Source organism: Folsomia candida, unplaced genomic scaffold, assembly GCF_002217175.1.
Source record: "Folsomia candida strain VU population unplaced genomic scaffold, ASM221717v1 Fcan01_Sc011, whole genome shotgun sequence".
NCBI lineage: Eukaryota > Metazoa > Arthropoda > Collembola > Entomobryomorpha > Isotomidae > Folsomia > Folsomia candida.
This window is the reverse complement of record NW_019091203.1, coordinates 2,739,351-2,765,787: the sequence shown is the minus strand read 5'-3', so window position 1 is coordinate 2,765,787 and position 26,437 is coordinate 2,739,351. Positions and strand designations below refer to the sequence as shown.

The 26,437-nt window shown below is 35.4% G+C and overlaps 2 protein-coding genes across 6 annotated transcripts; both read right to left on the bottom strand.

Moving 5' to 3' along the window:
- Positions 1-5,012: 5,012 nt before the first annotated feature.
- LOC110854837 lies at positions 5,013-13,261 on the bottom strand. 3 transcript variants are annotated; one of them, XM_035855757.1, is made up of 14 exons: positions 13,016-13,261; positions 12,520-12,549; positions 12,028-12,145; positions 10,367-10,640; positions 10,258-10,294; positions 9,659-10,129; positions 9,023-9,251; positions 8,215-8,392; positions 8,024-8,145; positions 7,879-7,962; positions 7,231-7,301; positions 6,414-6,676; positions 5,938-6,024; positions 5,013-5,249 (listed from the first exon to the last, which is right to left on the bottom strand). In XM_035855757.1, the coding sequence occupies exons 6-14, from the start codon at positions 9,994-9,996 to the stop codon at positions 5,032-5,034; spliced, it is 1,590 nt and encodes a 529-aa protein (XP_035711650.1). In that variant the 5' UTR covers positions 9,997-10,129; positions 10,258-10,294; positions 10,367-10,640; positions 12,028-12,145; positions 12,520-12,549; positions 13,016-13,261; the 3' UTR covers positions 5,013-5,031. The 3 variants fall into 3 exon arrangements, with proteins under 3 accessions (XP_035711650.1, XP_035711651.1, XP_021959197.2); XM_035855758.1 differs by having other exon boundaries at positions 12,028-12,141; XM_022103505.2 differs by lacking the exon at positions 7,879-7,962.
- Positions 13,262-15,137: 1,876 nt separating this feature from the next.
- On the bottom strand, positions 15,138-25,009 carry LOC110854971 (ABC transporter G family member 23). Of its 3 annotated transcripts, none has more exons than XM_035855686.1 (16): positions 24,374-25,009; positions 23,704-24,291; positions 21,253-21,282; positions 20,988-21,105; positions 20,384-20,538; positions 20,243-20,313; positions 20,140-20,176; positions 19,654-19,744; positions 19,248-19,591; positions 18,437-18,677; positions 17,936-18,113; positions 17,743-17,864; positions 16,463-16,533; positions 16,136-16,398; positions 15,601-15,687; positions 15,138-15,374 (listed from the first exon to the last, which is right to left on the bottom strand). In XM_035855686.1, the coding sequence occupies exons 4-16, from the start codon at positions 21,090-21,092 to the stop codon at positions 15,157-15,159; spliced, it is 1,983 nt and encodes a 660-aa protein (XP_035711579.1). In that variant the 5' UTR covers positions 21,093-21,105; positions 21,253-21,282; positions 23,704-24,291; positions 24,374-25,009; the 3' UTR covers positions 15,138-15,156. The 3 variants fall into 3 exon arrangements, with proteins under 3 accessions (XP_035711579.1, XP_035711580.1, XP_021959090.1); XM_035855687.1 differs by having other exon boundaries at positions 23,704-24,132; XM_022103398.2 differs by lacking the exons at positions 23,704-24,291; positions 24,374-25,009 and adding an exon at positions 21,565-21,886.
- Positions 25,010-26,437: the final 1,428 nt, after the last annotated feature.

The window sequence follows — 26,437 nt, the reverse complement described above, 5'->3', positions numbered from 1 at the left end:
CTTCATGGAGATCAACTAGTAATGTAGGCGAGCAAGGGAACAACAGGTTTTCTGTATGTGTGTGCATAAACAAAGTCGTGTTTACACGTGGCCACATACATACATATGTAGTTTTGCATGATATTTGCATGGATCGTAAATAAATATACACTCCGTGTGAACGTTTTTGCACATGAAGCAGATTGTCATGTATGTATATTTGTAGATACATATACCTAATTATATAATTTGTGTATAAGTACTCATTCGCTGTTGTAAGTTAACAAGAAATCGAGTATCTATGCCTCGTGACGGAATTGTATTAATTACATATATGTATCTATATGCAAATGACCACCGGTGAGTGACAGGGACATACATAAAGGTATCTATGAAAATGCAAACAAGAAACGATGAGTGACAGGGTTTCGATGAAGTGATATTACAACAGGGACACAAGTACAGGGCAAGAAATTGTGTGTAACATCAATTTTTCCATGCGTACGTACGTATGTACACATGTATTTATTTGCATATATCATAAATGTGTAGATATGTGATGGACATGTGTAGCTCGTCAATCTTACATAGCTATACATATGTAAATACCCAATGCTAAAACCTTGGCAAAACTTTTTAGTGAAACTATATAAATCTCGGTTCTGCTTCTTGTTTAAATGGCTCATAAATCACTTATGTATTTAATTATGCAATAATTATGCAATTGATGCAATTCATGTCATCAAAAGTACATATATGTAGAACACTGTGCATAGCTGAATTAGGGAACGTCCATATATTACACCATCAAAAAACGTAAATTTTTACATCACTCACCCCGTCACTTTCTAACTCATGTTAAGTTTAACGTTAGTAAGCGATCAAAAACCACGCATCCACCACTTTCATGACGTAATATATTTACGGACGTTCCCATAGTCCAGCGATTGTTTGGGGTTCACAGGTGAATACAGATATATAATACGATCCAAAAACTACTATTCACCTGAGATATATACATAGGTATGTACATCAATATCTACATACGACACATGTCTTGCCAAATTAACGATGTGCAGATTCCTGCATACATGTGCCAGATGCTGTGCAGATCTTGGCTTCGCCTTGCAGGAAGCTAAATGGATTATCTTATCTTTGTCTAACTTACAGCAGGTGCCAATTTTATTGACAATGGGGACCATGTTCCAAACCATGTTCAACCCAGATTATCTTTTGAAAGAGCAATTCTTTACAAGCAACATTTAGTGTGGCGCTTGAGTAGATGTGCAAAATTCTAAGTATTATGGGCCCAACAGTTTCGCGAAGTCTATAGGTTTTTCAGCGGAATATGTTCTTTACGGAAATCTTTGCGCGTTATCACGAACTTGAGGCGCCCAAAGCTTGCATAATTTTACGCATCAGGACAATCATCGGACTAAATGTTATTTCTAGGAAGTTGGTAGTTCAAACTATATATGTATGTATGTACCATGGTAAAAAATAATCTGGGTTGAACATGGTTTGCGTCCCCATTGTAAGATTTTAAAAGTTTCGGCTACACATTCAAGCACTGTTCGAAATCTGTTATTTTGATTTATTGCTCGGTATTACATTTACTATCGTAATGCAAATAATTTTAATGCTAATAAGATTTCTAAGATTGTGAAAAAGAGAATTATAATTGTGAGAATAGAAATCTTTGCAACCCGGTGACTGAGATCAGTGGCGTCTGAAGGCGCAGGGACATCTGAGGACATTGTCATTAAATGTGAAGGTATTTATGTACAATGTGGACAGATGATGGTGACATCGAATGACCGTGGTGACATTGTCCCTCTGTCTCTACACTTCCACGGCCACTGACTGGAACATGTACTTGTTGCTGGAAAATCCGACTTGTTTAAGCTGATAATCCCTAAGTGTCAAGGTGGCCATAAATATGCAAATGTACCCATACATACAATGTACATATGCATCCACGCAAAATTAATGACTTCCAAGAAATATGCAAACCTGAAACAGGAACATATGCCTTCACAACGAGTAAGATATACAAATTCACAACTTGATTTATTTTATTGCCTTGCTTGAGCGTAATTTTATTCAATTTATTTGCGCGTAGGCAAAAAATTAGGTGAGCATACTACTTAACTCATCCATAACAGAGTCTTTCCAAGTTCAAGAAACTGTGCTATTTTTTGCCAAATATGTACAAACGTCATTTTTACTACCGATATGGTTACTACCGATATGATACCAAGCTTGTTCACATATTTATACGGTATTGATTTGGCAATTATTTCCTACCGGATTAGTAGTAACTTCTTCCTGAGTGGTAAGTTTTTCATTACCATAAGGTTACTGAACGGCAATTCTCGTTAATACCAGTGCAGTTAATAGTATGTACTCCGGTCGGTAATGATTTAATCCCAGTTTTTTAAGAGTGTATATGAATCCCACCTGAAATTATGTATTTTAATCTCGGATTTCTAAGAGTGTACCAAAATTGTAATTAAGCAATTCATTTGTTGAAATTGGTCAAATTTGTATACATATGGCATACATAAGTCTGGCTGCGTTAATGTTCAAAAATGGGGAAACAATTAGACAAAAATAAGCAAGAAAAAATCAGCAAAGCAAAAGCAATCTAACAAAACTATCTAGGAAATGGTTTTTATTGCAATTTATTTATTTATTATCGTGAGAAATCTCTAATTACTAAATAAGGTTTCCAGGTTTGTTTGAACAGGTGCAAGGACGCCACGCGCTGAGGAGGCGTGGGTAAAATTCCCACAGAATTGTGGTTTTTCTTATAGTTGGAATTATTCCTATGTTATTAGCAATTTATCGTTTTCAGACGACTCTCTTTAAGAATTCCGATGATAGATTATCTACACCTTATCCATGCAACTTTGAGCCGTGGCTAAATATGTACTGAGCAATGTTAAAAACGGGGGTTTCTTATGGAGCTAGATTTAGCCATGGCTCAAAGTTGCATGGATGAAGAGTATGTATGTATGCCTCCACCCAGGTTATGCTACCCCGGGTTTTTGGGGTATTGGGGTATTGCGGGTTTTGGTGGGTTTTGGGTATCAAATTTGAGCAATACCCACGGGTAGTCGGGGTATGTATTCAGATTTTACAAAATATGATAACAGGGCATTACTAGCAATTCAACAAATTAATTACTTATTAAAATATAATTAATAAGCAGTTTTGTTGCGAAATTACTGAAAAACTGATTTTTTCATTAATTTCTGAACTTAATACATGAGACACTGACTCAGTTTGCCCTCAAAACCCCGACTACCCCGACTAGCCGCAAAACCCAGATAAAACCCCGGGGTATGGGTTTTCGATTTGGTGTAAACTCCCCGCCATCAATTCCCCGTCATTGATTCCCCCCATTGATTCTCACCCAACAAGTTCGCCGCTTTATCCATTCCCCGCCATCAATTCCCCGTCGTCAAGTTCTCACCCGTCTCGTGAAATGGACCAAAGTTTCCCCTGGTATAACTCTAAAAGGGGTATCGGCTATGGTTAGCCCATGAAATTCTATTAATGATAAAATAAGCCGAGGTCATGTGAGGTCGTAACCCTTTTTTCAAGAGGCCAAGGTCAAAGACACAAAAGTGCAATTCAATAATCAAACAATTAATAAATCTGACATAAATCATCAAAAGAAACACATTAGTTAAAAATTTGGAATGAGGTTTTGACGCTTGAGGTTTTATCATTTTATCATTGCTGGAATTTCATAGGCTAAGTATAGCCGTAGAGTTATATGGGGGAAAAACTTTGGTGCATTTCATTAGACGGGGGAGAATTTGACGGCGGGGAATTGATAAAGCGGGGAATTTGTTGGGTGAGAATCGATGGGGGAGAATCGATGACGGGGAATTGATGGGCGTAAAAATGCACAGTACCTGGGTTTTCAATAGCAAAACCCCGAGGTTTTCCTTACCCTGCCTCCACCGGCTCTGGTGAGCATGGATTTCGTCCTTTGTGGTGGTGGTGATGTGCTTTTGCGAGGTTTTTGAGTACCACTGACAATGCTATGGTGTGAAGTGTGACCAGAGTATGCAAAAAGGCGCCTTGTTGGGAAAAAATTCATGCCTTTTTGCCGGTTTGCCCGTTTCAATGCCGAATTGCCGTTTTGCGTGCCCTTTTGCCCGTTTGGTGCCTTTTTGCCTTTTTGAGTATGTTTCTATTGGGTATTGCCTGAACCATTTTACAAATTTTTCTATGGACAAAAAAGTGTGATAACAATACAATTGGCTTTACATTTCGGTTGTTCTAAAACGTTACCCACCTTACACTTCTGCACAATTAATCCACAACATTACTTCCTTATATACGCAGTCATGGTCATGATAATTTAGAGTATTTCTGAATAATTGTACACCTCAAGATGTGCATAATTTTTTTAGTGGTATCGACGATCATCCAAATCGGATTAATCGGATTAATAATTATTCACTGAATAATTAAGTTATGATAAAACCTGTAAATTGTGAAAGATTAAAACTAATAAATCATGGAATCGTATTATCACATTGCCCCGATTTTACCAAAAAGGCAAAAAGGCATTTCGGGTAATCGGGCATGGCCGAAATTCACGTGCCTAATAGGCAAAAAGGCATTTTAGGCACGGCATGCCTTTTTGCCCTTGCACACTCTGAGTGTGACCCTCCGATTTGGTTGAAATTTTGAAACTACGTGGTCCACGTCAATACAAGCAACGTTTCTTAGCGCAGTTTGTACGATGGTCAGAATTTGCCACATTGAACTGCGATTATATAGAACTATAAATTAATTTAATTGATTTAATTATCTTAATGAACTGGCAAGAAGTGTGGCTGTATGGAAATAGAGACGCGTCTATTTGAATAAGGCTACTAATTGGGCAAGGCTACTATTCGAGCAACGGCTACTATTTGAGTTTTTACGGTATCTAGCAACTTTGCGAATATTTTGGCACTTTTTTAAAACCATGGCCCAAACCCAAGTAATTCACACATTACATTGTTGAATAAAATTCGAATAATTTATTTATTTCCGTTTTCTTCGTTCAACTAAAACTACGACAAAAATAGAGAACAAAGTCCAACCAGCCGCGGCGATGAATCCCTTCGTCACGTGAAGGTTGTCAAGGCCCCATCCTCGCGAAACTATCGATCTGAAAGCCTCGTTCGGATACGTGGAGGGCAACCAGTTGCAAAAATAGTTGCGATAATAGTCCACTATAACTTCTAAAGAGAAGAATACTCCTGAAAAAATACAAGAGGCAGCATTTCTCAGATTTTCACTCTTCCTTCAAACTTAGCCCAATACTCAGGTCGGATTTTTCACGCGGAAGGACATTTTCGTTTGCTCTGTGTTAAATTACTTTTTCACTAGAATTACTTGAAATTCACGACAAACTGAACCAAATTGGAGTGTTTCTACAAATCAACTGCAAAATGTTACTTAAGTTTATTTCTTCCTCTTTTTCTCAACTTTTTCACTGAAAAATCCGTCCCAAGTACCAGGCTTATCACGACAACTTTCTAAATCAGCACATTTTAAAGTCTTTCTCGCCTCTAAGAATTCATTCTAAAGTTCTGTCCGACAAATTTGTAAGGAGTTGCCAATTTTGTAAAATATGTATACCCTCAAGATTTTGACACTTTTAGAAAGGAAGAGATCTCAAGCTTAAGTACCCTTCAGAAAAAGTGGAACTTATCAAAATTTAAATATATATTTAAACTTATCGCTATTCTATTAACCAACTACTCCAAATTTATCGTCCTCTGAAGTTCAAAATAAATTCTAAAAGCCGTCAATTGAGTATGATAATGGGTATTTTACATACATATGAATATCAAATTCATACATTTTTGTGCAAATACATAAATTGTGGATTTTGTGATAACATGAGAAGTTAATTACGTATGAAAATTACTGAAGATGACGTACCTGTCGCTGCAGCTTGAAAAACGCAGATAAACATTATGATAACAATTGCTTCCATTACTGAATCTCGCAACGTTCCAATCATCCACCCTGTAAAAAAATAATTCATAAAGTATTTCATCATACCTGGTCACTTTCATTCATTTGACTAATTATAATATTTATATTGAATGTAAATGAATTTTCTGTCATTAGAATCAAAATGAATGAAAGAATTCGTCATTTCAGATGAATGACTATGAATGAAGGATTTTTCACTCCCTTCATTTTTCACCCCGTGCTTATACATGGGGGGACGTCGAATAAAATGAAGTGAGAGGAAATGAATCTAAACTAAAATGGCTACCCGTGAATGAAAACCTTTCGTTAGAAATCGGAATGACTAACTTTTGAATGGAAATTAAATTTTTGAACAGGTATGTGCGGAGCACAAATTCATATGCATGGCGCATATAAAATTTTCAAATTTTTACCCTCACCAATCGCAACTCCTTCAAATGCCGCCATGAAGACGATTCCCAACGCGAGTGGCCACGCCCCATGGACCTCCATTTCGTACACGATGGTCAACAAAGCGATGAAAACGGTCATCTGAAGGACAATCTTGATCGAGTCGGTCACAACGGAGGCGCAGATGCGGTGTCGTAGCGTCACCCCGGCCGCATAGTCGCGATCTTCTAAACCTTCCATACGGTCCAGAATCCACTCCAGTCCGGATATTTGTGATAAGAAGATCATTATGCTGTGAAAAAATATATTTTTAAATCTTTGTTGATACCTGTTCAAACAAACTTTTTTCATTCAAAATTCAGTCATCCCAATTTCTGACTGAAGATTTTCATTCGCACTCAGTCATTTTCTTAAAGTAAGAGTAAAATCTACATAAAGTCTAAAGTGTGTTGATTTAATTCGTCCTGATTTTTCGTAAAAATTTGAAAACTTGTAGCTTAAAAGCCATGAAAACTTGGATTCTTCTGTCGAATTTTATGATCCTCATGATAAGAACTTATCTTAAACTCATGGTCAAAATTCTAGGAAACAATATCATTGTGCTTTAAAGTTTGTTTCAGTCCGTAAACTTATTGTCGGGACGAATTCAATCGACACCCTTTATATTATGGAAATTATACTATTAATTAATCCAGAGTAAAGTTGGCTCTTGATCAAGTTAGATTTATGCTGGATTTATTGTAGTTTACATAATATTGAATTTAGACTTGATTAATTTTTCAATTGGGTAACATAATTTTTAAGCGTGTGTATCAGTTTTTGGAAAAATTTTCAAAAAACACTTACTAAATTAGGAGCGCGGGTTGCGAGAATTTTATGATACTCTCAATCCCAACTCCTCCATAGATGGCGGTATACTATTTATAAAATTTATTGAATCAGTGTTTCATAATCTCATGAGTATTTATTATAGTTAATTACTCATTATCTATTTCTATAATGTAGATAATTCCGCCAAGAGAGAAGGTCTAATTAATTACTCATTTACTGATTTCATAAATCAGTCGGGTAATTGCCAATTACTAGACTTTGCATACATACTTTCTCGACTTTTCTTGTAATTAATTACTAGTGGTAATTAATTTTTAAGTAGTAATTTACTACACAACTTTATTAAATAATATGTAATACTAATAGTAAGTAGCCAAATATTGTATGCAAACTTTGGTTTGTCATGATTTTTTTTTCGATTCAAATAAATTTAGGGAATTTCAACCCTTTATTACATATATTTAAGATTAGATCGTACAATGAGAATTCCAAACACAACTATTCTAAAAAAAACGGAATAATCATCATACAAATGCAGCTATAATTAGGCCATGATTTAAAATATGCCGAAAACTTAGAGATATAATTTCGTATTCCATTCATTCACTAAAAACTGAAAGAAATGGCTTTATATGATAAGGAAATAAGAAGATTCAGCCTAACCTGACATGTAAGTTGTTGACATACCCACGACGCCAGGTAATAGGTTGGGATCCTCCCTGGGGCTGTGGGTATGTCAACGCGTCCCTGTTTGTCATGAATATTAATGCAAATTTTGCATTAAAGGAGTTATATAAATTTAATTCACCTTGACTGGAGGTTTAATCATGTCATTCTCGTCATCTCCACCACACGCGGTCCCGATCTGGCCCAGATATCGGAGATATTTCGTCGCAATAAGATGCTTCATCCAGGATGTTTTTATGAAATCTAAATTTTAAAAAACTCAGTTTTTGTCTCTACTATTTTATGTCATACAATTTATGAAAAACAACTAACTTGACTCATCCATCCGGATAGAAATCGTGGTTCCTGAAATGGTCTCGTTGCCCGCAAAATTTCTTTCGAGTATTCTGTTCCTCATGTGAAACGCGTAGTTCGGTGGAAAAGACAGAACGGCAAAGGTGTTTCCATCGTGGATGTCTTGTAACCCGCTTTCGAACGAATTTGCAGTGACCTGTGGAATTAAGCGAAAAGAAAAAAAACGTATGAAACGCACATAAGGAAGTAGCTTCAGTCTCACTTCGCCTCAATCCCGTGGACTCAAGACAGGAGGGAACTCTTAATTTCACTGGAGATATATTCAGATTTAATTTCCACAAGTTTATTAACCCGTCTAGACGGGTCTGGGGTTAGTGAAGCCCGTTTGGCATACTGTGATATCGCAGCGCCAAGTTCAAATGGTACCACACACACACCGCTACCCAATTCTTAGTATTGAAATGATTTGATATATTGCGTAACAGCAGTATGCAAAAATCGAAAATCTCATAATGCCCCAATCATTGATAGTCAAGGTAGGGCTCTTATGTTTTTTTTTAAATTTACAATAACATGGAATTGGGTCTCCTTTTTCCCCATCCACAAACAAAGTTCAAGCGCACACGTTCGAATTGGACAGACAAACACAGTCACTCACGGCTATTCTAAGTATTGACGATAAAAATCTCATTTTGCCCCGACCATCCTACTGACGGACAAACGGACAAAATTTTTATATAAAGTGGCCGAGTTACAAATTTGGAAGTACCAACATTGCTAAACATTTGTAAAAATTTCAAATTAAAATAAATCAAAGATTCCTTACCCAATCAAACTCGTGTGGTTCAAAGGTTCTGATAAAATCGCAAATTCCCAAATTTTCAAAACATTTCGGAGTAACCCTTTGTCCACAAAATTCTAGCAGCTCCGCGTTATTTGTGACGTTCGGATTCCCCGTGACTAACGAGACTGGAATGTCTCTGGGCTCCCGGCCGATCACGTTTTGAAACACGAATAAGAGAATTATTGGCAGGATAAGCTCGGAAAATAGGAATCTGAAAAAATTATAGGCGTGCATTCATTAAAAATGTGCACACTCTTAAGAATAATGTTAAGATTCTTTTACTTTTCAAAATACTTTTAGTATTTTTTAAATATTTACTTTTCAAAAGGTTACCAACATTTCTACGAGTGAAAACTAAAAAAATTAGTCACCCAAGTTTAAAAAAGTACATTGAGTGCAGATATTTATCATTAATTGCGTCTTATTTACTTCATGACCATATTCATGACCATTTTAAATTGTAAAGTTTTTCAAATCGGTCCTAACTCAAATTCGAATTTAACTAAAATAATAGGAACCTTTCAGCTAAATATGAGGTGCATTAAATACCACCTGATTTTCAACAGTTAATACATTACAATACTATCCAAATTTCCCTCCTAAAAAATAGGAACTCACCTCCAGTCTCTCTTCCGCCTCCGCCATGCTTTCAGCGCAAGCGCATAAATGATGGAGGCGTGGTTCGGTTCCACATTGACAGGCGAGTTAACCATCACATTATCATGCAGGCTTATGGACAATTTACGATACAATTTCGCCTTCACGACGCCAGATTCTTCGTCACCTAGCGTGAAATGGAGCCACTTCGTGCTTACAATGTCAGGTGGGGCGTAGTTTTGGGGGTTTTCGTCGTCCAGACGAGCCAAGTGGAGGGAGACATCTTCCAAAGTGGGTGAGTTATACCGGGAAAGTAGGGAGGCGGGGGCATCCTCGGCTAAAAGTTTCCCGCCCCGCATGAAACCAACCTGTTTGAAAATTAATTATTTCCATAAACCCACCTTATCGCAGCGTTTAGACTCTTCCACGTAATGTGTCGATATTATAATGGTTGTCCCGCTGCGGGATATTTCGAATAGGTGTTGCCATATTCTGCAATTATGAACAAAAACCTGTAGGTTAACTCACATAGTTACGAGCAGCTCATATTTCGGAAAGTTTTTGCAAATTTGTTGTAAAATTTTCTTGTTTCATAAAATTTTTTATGCTTACGTCCTTACCTTTGCCTTAATAAGGGATCCAGCCCTACGGTAGGCTCTAATAGGGACATCAGTATATTAAATACATCATCTTAATCTTAATTACTTATAAGTTGGCTCAAATTATTACCGTCGAGGACAAGCAGGTTCGGATTGTGGATCATAACGACGCCCAACGATACCCGCCGTTTCTGACCCCCGCTGAAATGTTGTCTTTAAATTTCTCGATCGATAAGCGTTTTTTTCTACCTCAAATGCTGAATTTGTCTCGATGTGTCCGGCAAGTCAAGAAAGTTGGTGAGGAATTTGACCTTATTTTGTATCGCGACATCCGCCATGCCATAAATCAGGCCAAAATGATGCAGCACTTCCCCAATCGTGAGAACATTGAGGAGTGAAATATCCTGCAATAATTCAAATTTATGTCAGACTTCAAACTTCTCTGTGATGTGATTATGTAAGGTACGAACAAAGCGATGGTGCGAAGTGTAACCCTCCGATTTGGTTGAAATTTTTAAATTACGTGGTCCATCTTGTCAATACAACCAACGTTTCTTGAGGCACTTTGTGCGATGGTCAGAATTTGATAAAATATTTGAGGGCAAAGTTTAAAAATATGCGATTTGTAGTGCGGGAAGAGATTAGAAGGTAAGTTTCCTTTTTCTGGCTGAAAACAAAATCGCCCGTTTTTCAAATTTGACCTCAAATATTTTGGCAAATTCTGACCATCGCACAAACTGCCTCAAGAAACGTTGGTTGTATTGACAAGATGGACCACGTAATTTAAAAATTTCAACCAAATCGGAGGGTTACACTTCGCACCATTCGCATTGTTGGTGCAGTTTCATAAATTTATGAAACATTCATATTTATATGAAAAACCTTTCATAACTTTTAAAACCCATCGGCCCTGATTAAACTCCGTTTTACATATGTGACTCTACCGCATGGTAATTAATTTATTATTGAGTGGTAGAAAATTAGTTACCAACCGGTAATATTTTCAAATTTCGTGACCGGGGTTATTACTAGTTTGGTAACAAAATGTCTACCACACAATAATAAATTAATTACTAGGCGGTAGAGTCACATAGATACTCCACCTGGTAATAACTTAGTTACCGGTTTCTTAAAGTGTAATTTCCCTTCCCATGTAAACACATTATAAGCATTAATTAACTCGTTAAGTTTATAGCGTTACGAAATTTAATTTAACGTTATATTTACATAAGTATTTAGAGTAGGAAATAACTAAATAAATGAATAATGTCTTGACGCAACTCGTATAGTATCTAATTTTAATGAAATAAATGCTACTTTTCCTACTTGTACATACATAAAATTGTTTTGTTTCCTGGGAACTTTTTACTTATAATATAAAATCCATCTATCAATAAATATATTTAATTTATTTAGTCTCTTTCCCTCTCTCGAGCTACATAATAACTTGATACACAATAATTTCGCATAAATTACATAAATTCGTATGTAGTACCTTAACATACATAACCAGGTGTGTGAATTTTGCAAAGTTGCAAATATATGTACCTGTTCAATTTCATTCATTTGACTGATAATAGTAGTAAATGAGAATGAAATCCCTGTCATTTCAAACAAAATTACTGACCGATTCCGTCATTTTAGATGAATAACGATACATGAAAGGATTATCACTTTTTTCATTTGTCACCGGATGCTAATTACATGGGGCGAAGTATGGTTCCATCGGTTTCATCGCTTGTTTGAATTTTGCAAATATTTAATTACATGCTTGCAAATATTTGTACGCACCTGTGACATGTATCCACACAAGTGACCTAGGTGACCATTCCTGGATCGACCGAACACCATCAGGTCACCACCGTCCAGGTGACGAAGGCCGACGATGCACGACATGAGAGTCGTCTTTCTAAAACAATTAGACTAGTATGCATTCCGAAAGTTTATCAATTCCAGATTTCGATTCATACATACATACATACACGTACAGGGCGGCTACAATGGAAAATTTTTCAAAAAGCCCTTAAATCTCCACTTGTTACAAGATTTGGAATTGGGATTTTTATTAGTTATTATCAAAACTGATGGAACATTGATAACAAAATTCTTAAAATGTTGAATTTCAGAGACAAAATTTCAGTAACTAATGGAAATTTACGAATTTTTCCCTTTGAAAAATTTTTTCCATTGTAGCGAGACATTTAAAACACCCTGTACATTTATGTAAAAAAAAATTCAAATTCATAAATTTACGATGAGTTCCTTATGTGAAATTCTACTCACCCGCACCCACTCGCTCCAAGGAGTCCATAACTGTAAATGAAGCAAGTAGACATACATAAATAATCCAAGTAGACATGCAGATTATCATGGAAATGATATGAAAACAGTTTTCCTGTTGTTAAAACACCTGCAGGAAATTATGTAGTGCATAAAAATGTTGTTTCACGTTTAATAATACATATCTGGATACGTAACAAAATTTCGAAAAAATTCATAAAAATATATTCTTGTACTTTTTACGAATCTTACCCTGACTTGAAAGGTTAGAAAAGTATTAAATTTCTTGAACATATGAAATTCCCTGGATAAATCGCTTTCATCCATTTTCATGCACTTTTTTCTATATTTCATGCAATTTTATGCATTTTATAGGCTTTTACATAGGCAGCACGCATGCATACAAATATTTACAATGAGCATAAAAACACACATCACAACGCCAATTTTTTTGGAACCCATGTAATTGAATGGCATAATTAATACATAAATTACTAACATTTCTCCTCGGCCGACCTTCATGTTGAAATTTCTGAGAATAAATTTACCCCCGGAGTACGATTTCGAACCGTTCCTAACTTCCACCGCCATTTTTAAAATAGTCAATTATCTTAAACTTATGTTACACTTGTAAACCAAATCTTTCTTAAAATTATCACCACATATTTCCGTACAATCAAAAGTAATAAACTTAAGCACCAAAACCAGCCCTGTTTCGTACAAAAGCAAACTACTATTACCAGCATGGGCGAAGTAGTTTTGGGTGTATATGCATCGATTGAACAAAGTCGATTAGGGAACATTCAAACATTACGTCGTGAAAATAATAATTTTTTTTACCCTACTCCTTCCTTATCCTACTCATGTTAAGCTTAACAATAATAAGATATGCGATGAAATAGCCACCTTTTTGGTGACGTATTGTCTGCACGGTCCCCCATAATTCTTACGTACGCTGTGAGAACTTGTCTAGACGTGGAGATGCATACAGAGAATGATAGATTGTCCCATTCCGTCCGTGTATAAAAACGTAAATACTTATGCTGCATGCATGTGATCTTTACACAGAAATACAAGGAAACATTACATGGAAAGATTCAAGAAATAACATGGAAAGATTCAAGATAAGCATGCACTATTATCACTCACAAGGGACATCTCCCAGTAAATGCTCTCCGATTTTGGGATAAATGAGTGACAATTGATCACAAACTTGTTTAATATGAAATTTGCAAAATCCCCAAAAAATTGAAAGAGATATTTGCATCCAAAGAGAAGAAAAAATGCAATAAGTTTGGAAAGAGTAAAATTTGTCAACCCCGTTTTATGCTTGTGGCATGCAAACATCGTCATGTTGTAGGGAGCATACATAAGCATTGTGGGATAGGATGAGGAAGAATGACTTATTAACATGGGCAAGATATGCTTTTCCTCCATTTCTAGAGGGATAATGCCCCCGTTTCCCCCGGCTTCCGACACCAATGGCTACAATTTAGCGTTCATTATTCTTCGCATCGCAAAATAAGTCAGATTTTTACGAAGCTTGGCCCCCTTTTTCTCTTCACAAACTATTTACGATACTAAAAATACGAAGAAAAAATTAATACTAACATAGATTTTTAAGAATGTAAAAATCGAAAATTATACCCTACAAAAATAAAAATGAACCCGATGAGCCGTGTTTAGATTGGAATTTCCCCTTGGTTCAGACTTGTTTTATCTGGGAATCCCCAAAGAGTCGATGTGACCATGTTTATTTACGTGCATGCATGCACGCAAAATTTATGAAACGAAGAAACAAATATGTAAATCTGAAAAAAACACAAAGGGATTCAGGTACATCTATTCGCAACTGGATTTTGTTTTATTGCCTTGTTTGAGTAATTTCATTGAATTAATTGCTATGTGCGAATGCATATATTAAGTCAAGTGACTATGAGAATAATATCCGTATCAAATCAAAGTCTTTCCCAGTTCAAGAAACTGGCTGTCTGTTTTTTGTTCCATTTTCCAGTGTGAGATTTCATGCTGGATATTTTCCACAGTTGAAACTGCACTTTTAACTTGTGCAGAAGGTTTGTCAAGAGGAATAAAAATATAGCAGCAATGCAGAGCTACGAGAAAGATTTTAACCTGTTAACGACCAAGTATATGTATGTATTTGTGTAGTATTTTATTTTCCGCGGAGAGCGAAATACACCAATATCTATATTTCCAGCATAAATTACCGACAACAAAGTTTCTAAAAAGATATGAATATTTCTTGAGAATTTTATGGAAGACGCGATTCTAAAAAGTTAATTATTTTCCATATTTTCCTTCTAAAATTTTGGAATTTTCTCTATACCTATCAATGTTAAAAAGTGGATTTTTCGTAAAAAAAACTCTAAACTTGGAAACTTGTAGAAATTTTAATTGGCTTCTATCAGGTGCATGTAATTATGAAGGCAACATCGTACTTGATCGAAATTTGATTAACAAATTATTAGTACGAAAAAGGTTAATTACGAAAATATTTTTCATATACGTATTTGCTATTGGAAGGAAATAAATATTCTTGGAAATTCCTCGGAATATGAATTAATGAAAATGCTCAAATAAGTAAATCCTCCATTGTTACAATTATTTTGAATAATTTATTTATTTCCGTTTTCTTCGTTCAACTAAAACTACGACGACAATGGAAAGCAAAGTCCAACCAGCCGCGGCGATAAATCCCTTCGTCACGTGTGGGTTTTCCAGGCCCCACCCTCGCGAAACTATCGATCTGAAAGCCTCGTTCGGATACGTGGATGGCAACCAGTTGCAAAAATAATTGCGATAATAGTCCAATGTAACTTCTAAGGAGAAGAATACCCCTAGAAATTACAAGATGCAAAATTTTCACTCTTTTTGTTCAAACAAGGGGAATAAATATGAGGCACATGCACACTCTTAAAAATAATGTAACCCTTTTGAAAAGTTTTTAAATGCACTTCACTAAACTGTACTAAATCGAGCTATATTTCATGAATTCAGAGTGCATTTGCTTTTCAAATTGTTGACATTACTTATTTTTAATAGTACATTTGTTAAAATTACTACCTGTCGCTGCAGCTTGAAAAATGGAGACAAACATAATGATAACAATTGCCTCCAGCGCTGAATCTCGTAACGTTCCAATCATCCACCCTGTAAAAAAATAATTCATAAAACATACATGTCAGTTTTGTTCAAAAAAGTATTTACTTTTTGATAGGAAAGTCTGGTGCGATTTTGAATATTTTGTAAATGGATATTTGGGAATCATTTCTTACTGTGAATATCTCAATCAATCGGTGATTTGAAAGATTTTACAATTTCGAAAAAATCAGTGCATAGCAAAATGTTCGTATGGAACCACTATAATGTGAAATTTTTCCTGTACCCAAAAATATCGGGGAAAAAGCTGCTTTTCAAAGGTGTTACACTTAAAGTGTGATATTCTTTTTAAGAGTCAACAACAAATCAGAAGCATTTTTTATTCTGTAAATTACGCAACATGCTACTGCACTTTTACGTAAAGCTTACTTAAAAATTGCACCCGAGTCATGCAAAAATTTGCATTCATGATAAATGTAAAAAAAAATAAGTCCCTCACCAATCGCAACTCCTTCAAATGCTGCCATGAAGACGATCCCTAATGCTAATACCCACGCCCCATGAACCTCCATCCCATACACGGTGGTCAACAAGCCGATGAAAACGGTCAATTGGACGACAATTTTGATCGAGTCGGTCATCATGGAGGCGCAAATCCGGTGTCGCAACGTCACCCCGGCCGCATAATCACGATCTTCCAACCCTTCCATCCGATCCAGAATCCACTCCAGCCCCGAAATTTGGGACAAGAAGACCATCGTACTGCAAAAAAGTTATTTTTCATAATTTGTCGGTAATTTTTTGCAAACTGCAAAAATATACTTACGTAATCAACATAGCTGGCTGAGAGAATATTATAATGCTTTCAATCCCAAGTCCCCCATAGATGGCGGTGTACTAGCAAAAAATGTTCATATATGTACAAAAGACTCTTAGGATTAGTCCTAAAATGGGGGTATTCACGTTGTACAAATCGTTTCTCAAAATACTGTTAGCGAAAACTTTTACTATATTTTCCGTTTTTTATGAATTATTCAAAGCATTAATTTTCCTCGTAACTAATTTTTCGCAAACTCTCTATTAAGTTAATTTTCATTTCTTATTTTCAGTTCATATATGTAGGACGGCCAATGAGTTGAGTTGAGCTGAGTTGAGGGTTAACTCAACTCAACTCATTAAGAAACATCACCGACTCTAACTCAACTCGACTCAAATTAATCTCAACTCAAACTCGACTCAGCTCAAATATTAACGACTCAAACTCAACTCATATCATATGAGTCGACTCACCTTTTTTAGAGTAAAATATTTATTTACATAAAGACGTTCAAAAATGGTTAAAAATCTCGTTAAACTGTTGATCTTTGAATAAATTTTCCCTTGAGAACGATATCGGTAGCTACCAATTACAATTTTCATGATTTTGTACATATGGAAGATTAGAATCTAGAAATATAAAATTGTTGTGATAATTTCCATAGGCTAGTCAACAAATCGGTACGTCATGACGACGTGTATAGGGAGGACAGTTTAGTAAATATGTGCATTTAACATTGTAATTTCTCGTTCAAAAAATCTTTCACAATTGCACCTTTGTCCATTTTTTACTTCGTCCAGCCCAGCAAATTCAAGCTTGAGATATCTGAAGAGAAAGTGCTTCACATTACATTCATGAGGATTTGAAAGTGGAAAAATCGAAAAATGTGAATAATTGTATCCCAAATCGCTGATTAGAAATTTATCAGCTTGCTTTCACCAAGGTGAAAATCTCGAAATGGACAAAGTAAAAAATCCTTAGTGAGTTTACTCATGAGTCAACTCGAACTCATTTTCCGCAACTCAACTCAAACTCAATATTTTTCAACTCACTCATTTCCAAGTGAGTCGAGCTAGACTCTCGACTCAAACTCAACTCAACTCACTAACTCAATGAGTCAAATGAGTTGACTCGAACTCATTGGCAGTCCTACATATATGTATGTATATCCATTTAAATTCTTAAATTCTTAGTGATGTGAATACCCCAATTTTCAACTAAGAAAGTTATCTTTGTTAGCACGTGTCTGGGTCAGATATTAATCTCAATATGTCGTTAATTGCACTCACTCCAATTGCAGGTTTAACTATGTCGCTGTTATAATCTCCGCCACACGCGGCCCCGATTTTGTTAAGATATTTGGCATATTTCGTCGCAATGATTTGTTTCATCCACGACGTTTTGATCACATCTAAATTTATAAAAAATAGTTTATGACCCAACAATTTTGAAATGCAATACGAAAATTACTTATTCACATACTTGACTCGTCCATCCTGATGGAAATCGTGGTTCCTGAAATGGTCTCGTTATCCACAAAATTTCTCTCGATTATCCTGTTCTTCATGTGAAACGCGTAGTTGGGTGGAAAAGCCAGAACGGCAAAGGTATTTCCGTCATAGATGTCTTGCAACCCACTTTCGAACGAATTTGTGGTGACCTGTCGAATTAAGTTAGTGAAACGTAATACTTATATAAAAGATAAAAATAAACTTTAGCCTTCCAGTGTTATAGAAATACTTGTAAAAATTATTCAATGCCCGTCATTTTACCAAAATTTGGAATTTTGGAACAATCACATCGATTTCAAATGAAAAAGTAGAAACATTCACACTTTGCTATGATTAAAGTTAGAAATTTACTAAGTAAACAAGTGGTCCAAAATTTAACAAGCTTTTACTACTTTTAGAAATATCAAATAATTTCGAAAAAAATATCAATATTATAATGCTAAATATTTCGCAATATAAACAGATTTCTTACCCAATCAAACTCGTGTGGTTCAAAGGTTCTGATAAAATCACAAATTCCCATATTTTCGAAGCATTTAGTGTAAGTAATTGGACGATCCCTTTGTCCACAAAATTCGATTAGTTCCGCATTATTCGTGACATTAGGATTCCCAGTGACTAGCGAGACTGGAATGTCTCTGGGCTCCAAACCCACCACATTTTGTAACACGAACAAAATTATGATTGGCAGGATAATCTCGGAAAATAGGAATCTGAAAAACGATTTATAAATCACACTCACTCTTATAAATCCAGTATTAAATTGATATCAAACCGTATTCATATATGACCTTACCAAAGTGGCATTGATAAGTAATGTTCACCATAAATATGTATATTTAGGAATAACCCGACATAAAAGTTTTACCTTATCTGTGGAAAACTTTTACAGCCGGCATAATCTTATTACTAAACGGTAATAACTTTAAGCCCAAGCAACCAATACTTGGCTGCGGTTACTAGATTTCGGATTTTGTGTTTTGATAAAAAATCAACCGACATCACAATTTGCTCGGCTTGCTAACTTTTAAAACTTTTAAGACTTTTGAAGACTTTTAAAACGTTAGTAACTAAATATTTGACATTAATTGCATGCGAGCTATTTAAATATTTAAATATATGAGCAATTTGAAAATTATAAGCACCCCCAAGAATAGCAAGTCAAATTTGAATTAGGCTAAAATAAGTGGCAGCTTTCAGTTAAATAAGAGGCGTATTAAATTTCTCGATATTTGTCGCAGGGTATAAAAATACTTAAATTTGTCGCTTTAAAAATCACCCACCTCCAGTCTCTCTTTCTCCTTCGCCACGCCTTTAAGGCTAACGCGTAAATGATGGAGGCATGATCCGTTTCCACATTGACGGGAGAATGGACCACGTTGTCGTGCAGACTGATGGACAGTTTACGATACACTTTCGCCCTCACGACGCCAGATTCTTCGTCACCTAGCGTAAAATCGAGCCATTTCGTGTTCACAATGTCGGGTGGGGCGTAGGTTTGGGGGTTTTCGTCATCCAAGCGGGCCAAGTGGAGGGAGACGTCTTCTAAGGTGGGTGCGTCGTACCGGGAAAGCAGGGCGGCGGGGGCATCCTCCGCTAATAGTTTCCCGCCCCGCATGAAACCAACCTGTTCGATAAGCATAGTTCATTGAATGACAACCATGTTATATTTAATTGAAGTTGACCCACCTTATCGCAGCGTTTAGACTCTTCAACGTAATGTGTGGATAGTATGATGGTCGTTCCACTGCGGGATATTTCGAATAAATGTTGCCATATTCTGTAATTACAAAACGTTAAGTTGGTTTAATTACAAGCACATCCATACAAATTAAAAATATAAAGGCTGTGTCATTCCTAAGTTTGGGGAAAACCATATTGTTAAAATATAATGGTTCCAAAGAGTATTAAATTTAATGCATCCCCTATTTCGTTGATAGTTCCAACTTATTTTTTCCGAATTAGAATTTTAAGTATAACCCTTTTGTTGAAAACAATTCGTCAAAAATATCCCATTAGAAGAATAAAATCATGCATTCAACGCCATATTTAGCACAAGATTTCCATTGGCGAAAACGGTGTCAAGTTTGGAGAATATAATCAAGATGGAATTATGTGTCAATAATCTAATTTCTTTAAATTTTGAAAGAATTTTATAATGTTCATAATGCATACCTTTGTCTTAATAATGGGTCCAGGCCTACGGTGGGCTCTAGAAATGAGACAATAATTTTCATCATCCTAATCTCAATTATCTCAATGAGGCTCAAATTATTACCATCAAGGACAAGCAGGTTGGGATTGTGAATCATACAAGCGGCCAAAGATACCCGCCGTTTTTGACCCCCGCTGCAAATTAATTTAAATTTCGCAGCTTTGAAATTTCCCGCACAAATAATGGCTAAAATATTTTTTTCACCTCAAATACTGAATTTGTCTCGAAGTATCCGGCAAATCAAGAAAGTTGGTGAGGAAATTGACTTTATTTTCTATCGCGACCTCTGACATGCCATAAATCAAACCAAAATGGTGCAGCACTTCCCCAATCGTGAGCACGCTGAGGAGAGAAATATCCTGAAAAAATAGGGTGAGAATTTTCCTCAATGTATTTAACCGTATAGATAAACTGCCTATTTAATTATTCAAGCTAATTAACAAAACAATTAAAAAAACTTTTAATAGGTGGGAATTTCTAATGTGTAGATTGGAATCCAATTTACCTACGGAATTTGGTACATTATTTACTTTAATTGTGTGAAATCTCTAAAGTTATGATGCCTTAAAATGCAATAGTGTTACGTGTTTACAAATAATTAGCCATACACACTTAAAAATGACATTAACTTTTTGAAACCTACATGAACTCTCAATTCTATACTAAATTTCGAATTAATTTTACTATTTACAAGTTTAACGTTACTCTTAATTTAGCATAGTTTACTTAATATCAAAATTCAAAGTGTAACATTACTTTTATGTAAGAGTGTATGCTTATTTACATGTTTATATAAATGCATACGCACCTGTGGCATGTATCCGCACAAGTGACCGAGGTGACCATTCCTCGATCGACCGAAGACGGTAAGGTCGCCACTGTCCAGGTGACGAAGGCCGACGATGCACGACATGAGAGTCGTCTTTCTAGAAAATACATTTTCCAAATCATAAGAGAAAAAGTACATCATAAATTATGGCAGTTGAATATTTTATAAATTTACGAATCTATAATTATGATTTCTAATATGGGATTATGTAAGCATGCAACTATTTTCAAGAAAATTCACTTACCCGCAACCACTCGCTCCAAGCAGTCCATAACTGTAAATGGATCAAAATATTTGAATTACAAAATAATTCGACTAAATTCGTTCGTAAAATATTCATGGAAACGTCGTTAAAATGAAGGCCACACATTTTACAATATGTTTAATAGTCCTTTAATAGGCATTTATTTTCAGGTGGGAAATATTTGTAACTAGTCTTGCACAACTAACGGAAGGAGAATAATTAACTTGGGAGACACTTAAGTGCCCTTGACATTTAATACGATTCTTAACTGAAGCACCATAATTAATGTGCATGAATGTGTAAATAACTAACATTTCTCCCCGGCCGACGTGCATGTTGAAATTTCTGAGAATGAATTTCCCCTCGAAGTACGATTTCGAACCGTTTCTCACTTCCACAGCCATTTTTAAATTTGTTATTTTTTTACACTTTACAACAAAATCTTCGTAAAATTAAGAAATTATTAATTTGCACGAAAGGAAAAACCATGATACAATTAAGGACACAACAGAAGCTCTCTGTCCTTCATGCAAATTACTATTGTCAGATTAGCCAAAGAAGTTTTGTGTATATGAACAAAGTCGTGTTTATTAGGAGTAGGGGACCATTCATATATTACGTCATCAGAAAACACGGATTTCTACGCGACTCATTCACCCCTTCACTAGTTATCCTGCTGGTGTTAAGCTTGACACGAGATGGATGTGCAACCCAAAACTATTTCTGTTGACGTAATATCTGTACGATCCCCAGTAGATTTTCATGATTTGTACGCTGTGAGAACTTTTCTAATACTTATGCACATAGATTGTCGCATTTAACAGCGTACCTGTTTGTACACTGTTAAAAATCTGGTAGTTACATGTACTGGTATTGATTTGGTAAAACCGTCCTCCCGGATTGGTAGGATGTAGATTGGTCGAGTCTGGTAAATTCTTGCCTGATTCAACACTGCTAAACGGTAATCATCTTTATTACCGTTTAGAGTCCAACACATACATACATATGTACCGTCGGACGGTAATGATTTAACATCAGTTTTCTAAGAGTGCACGTACCATGTACTTACGTAATTTTTGCAGAGAATGGAAATAACAGGGTTAAGGTACAGGAGAAGTATGCACTATCATCACTCAGACAGACAACGAGTAGGCCTCGTGACGGTTTTGTATTAGTTAGTTATGTAAATGTGCAGAGCAAACAATGAGTTACAGGGTTTCGTCGGAGTAAAATTAGCAGATATACACAAATATGTGCATATGTACTTATAGTGCAAGGAATGGTGATATTAATTTTACCCAACGAATTTAAACCGGGTTAATAAATGCACACTTCCACTTTTAGGAAGCAAGCAATAAAACAAAGTTACTCTGTGAAATTGGTACATGTAAATGGTAAATCAGGGTGATGGTACATATGTAAATTGCTACAGATAGAGTGTGGTCCAAAATAGCTAGTTTTACCAAATCGTTACAGGCACGATCTCCCAACGCGCAGGTTTGGCGGATAAATTCATTTACACCCAAACAGGAGAAAATCGGCCTTGAAATTGACAAATTTTTTAGACTGCTCAAACTTACTGTGCGTTTTCTCCTCTTCGGATGGAAATATCTCTGCCAAACTTGACCATTGGTCTTTTGGAAATTTCATACTAACCAAATTCTTCATCAATTAACAATGATTTGGTCAAAATCTTACGGCATGCGCTGAGACACCTTTAATATATTGTCACAAATTTAATGTACTTAACCTATGCATCTCCATATTACGTAGAGTGTGCTTCTATGTACATATATTTAAATGAATAGTATGGAAATCCCAATCAATAAATTTCGAATAAACTTAAATTCTGGAGTGAAGTATAAAAGTATGAATCAATGCAAATAGACATTACATGATTTATGTATTAATCTGGTACATACAAACTAAAAATTAGAGCCTGTAAATTAATTTAGGTTACAGATTTGAGCATGTGTAAGTTCTTAAATGACGTATAATTTGTGTCATCAAAGGTACATACTTGTGAAGAACATTGTGCATACTTTATCAGGTACAATTTTTATATGTATTTACACCTGTGATGATTTGGGGAGTTCACTTGAATGCAGATGTACAATACAAATTAATATAAAAAAGTACTACATTATCTACTACTTTAACCCGAAATACATACATACATGCAACATATCGTCTTGGCAAATGGGGATTGCAATCTAAGACGCTGTGCAGATTATATTTTGGTAGCCTTACAAAATACACCTATACCAAAATGACCACAATACATGACTTATTAAACAAACTGAAGGAATTTCCGTGTAAAATTCACTTTTCGTCATCTTGTGACGATATTTGTGACGAGCGTAAGACCGTGCTTGAGACCGTGACCGTGCGACCTGCGCTCGCTAACTCTTCGCTACCCATACGCTTTTAGAAATATTTGGGAAAACTTACCGTAGCTATTCTGATTCTGGGCCTGAATTATTTTCAATCGTAGAGAGTGGATGGTAGTGATGTTGAACAAAAAAGTGGTCGAAGCACAAGTGCAGATTACAATGTGCACTTTCAAAACGTTCCAGGACAAACTTTTCTACTTCTTTAAAAAGCGGAAATGTAGTGCTTGTCTTGTCAACATATTTTTTAATTCTTTGGATCGTCTTATAATGTCGATTTTTTTTAAACCTTCTCTTGGTTTGGTCGAATTTATTTTTCTTCGCCTTTTCGTAGAAATTAACAATGTTCACCATTTCTTGATAAGTAAAAGTAACACCGTCCACACTCTCTTCTTCCCATTCCTGAGATACTTGCTGCGAAAGGCCGTCAGAAGAATCGAGTTCCTCGACACCAAAAACTTCATCATCCTCATTTCCGGACACCAAGTCACTGTGTAAATTAGAATATACATCTATATCACCGTCAAAATCGAAATCTAATATATTTAAAGTTTCGAAATCCGTCCCGTTAACGATCTCCTCAACAATTGACAACACTTTTTCCGAAATCTTTAAAATATTTAACCCCGTACTTTGGGATATAACAGAACTGAAAAAAATCACAGCATCCTAAAAGTATTTGAAGTTTGTTATTTCATCAAAAGTTTGGTCAGAAACAGTGCGGAACATACCTTTTGAAAATTAATAATAAAACACCCACGTATACATATGTACTCTGTTAACAATCTGGTAGAGTGACATATGTGTGTACATATACGCAGTACTGGAATTGATTTGGCGATAACTTCTTAACCGTTTGGTAGTAGTTTGTGTGTACTTTTTGAAATCTGTCATAAGGTATTAATTTTTCCGTTTCATACACCCTTCATCGCTTGGTATTAGATATATGTATATGTACAAACAGGTAAAAATTTACTACCAACATTTAATCATTGACCTATTTTAACTGGGGTATTACTTTTCAATACACCTAAAGCAGTATTTATACGGCTTGTTACTTTGTTAATCCTACATTCTGTATTTCTAAGGGTGTAAAAAATGAAAATTACACTTTGCAAGAATAGACATCTTCGGAACCCGATGAGTGGAGTGGGGTACTTTTGATTGGAAAATCCGGTTCGAGTAGAGCTTGTTTGTTTGAGCTGGGAATCCCCAAGAGTCGTCCAGATGACCATTTTTATTTCCATGCATGCACGCAAAATTGACGACACCAAGAAATATGTTAATCTGAAAGAGGAAGGCCAGCAGAACGAGTGAGGTACTTTTCATACATATTCGCATCAAAGGTACCATTGGGTTTATTTTATGGCTTTATTTGCGTAATTTCATTCAAGTTATTTGTATGAATGTATGTACGAAGTTTCATAAATATGATAATAAATAATACCCGTATCAAAGTCTTCTCAAGTTCAACAAACTGCACGTGGTATGCTTTTTTTTATATATTTTAGCAGCATCTATTTTGCGATTTATATTTTATAAATCTGCTTTTAAGTTTTCCAGATTACGTAAATAAAGTGCATTGCGCAAAAACAAAAATTCTGCATAACATTACGGTATTTCTAAAAGTGTATGTGCTGAGGGGTTACTGTTTATTATGATTACAACTAAACCTTTGAATTTATGCAACTCTGGTTAAGTATGTAAATGAGTGTCGACGAAATGTATTTAGTAAAATTTATGCAAAAATAGTATGGAAAAATCAGCATAGTTCAAAAAAATCCACCCCAAGTGAGTAAATCATATATAAATATGTCTATGTAGGAAATGTTTTTTTAGTATTATTCTGGTGGGAAATCTATTTGCACAAAAGTACTGAATTTCCGTATCTGGTGATTATGAACATACGTCGGATATGAATGAAAAACGACTTTTTCCATTTATTGACCTACATTCGCAAAACTTTCTGAGAATGTTTATGGTCACTAGTAGGTCACGTAGGTCAAAGCATATTTTCTCATATTGGTTATATTTTCCGGTTTTGGGACATATTCATATTCCCGATCATATTTCGGGGGTTTTCGTTCATTTCATCATTTTTGGCCAAATTCTAAGATTTGGCAACAAATCGACAGAAAATGACAAAAAATGCAGTTTTCTCACAATGATTCATTATGAGAAACTTTCAGAAATTTACGTTCACTTTCGTCTAAGGTGATTTAATTCATAGGGAATGAATTAAATCACCCCAGAACTTGTTTAATTGATAAAAATTGAGCACTACAAGAAAATGTATCACAAAACTTAGCCAAGAATTTGAAACATAAAGTCATTTTTATGGTCATATTTTGGGAATTTTTACGGTAATTTTTCATTCATATTTTGAGGTTTTATCATTCATTCATATCCGACGTCTGATTATGAAGTACGCCAGGGGCTGTGGAATCATGGCGACTATGCAGATGTACCCACAAAAATATGGATTTTAATATTCTAAAAATGCTAATTTAGAGATCGTGCAATTGCCAATTTGCACGAGCGTGATTTAATTTCTTATCAAAAGAAATGCTGTTAACAATTTTTGTCAATTGTGCGAATAATTCAGTAAAAAAAGAGATTGTCAGATTTACAAGGAACATCCGATTTTGCAGGGGATTTGGTTGATAAGCACACTAAAGGAACGTAATTTTGAAGGACAATGCTCTCCAACAAGGTGTTGGCAACAATTGTCCATTTATTAAGTTTTAAGCATCGTGTATATCCAACTTTTCACAAGCAGTACATTATAAATTAAT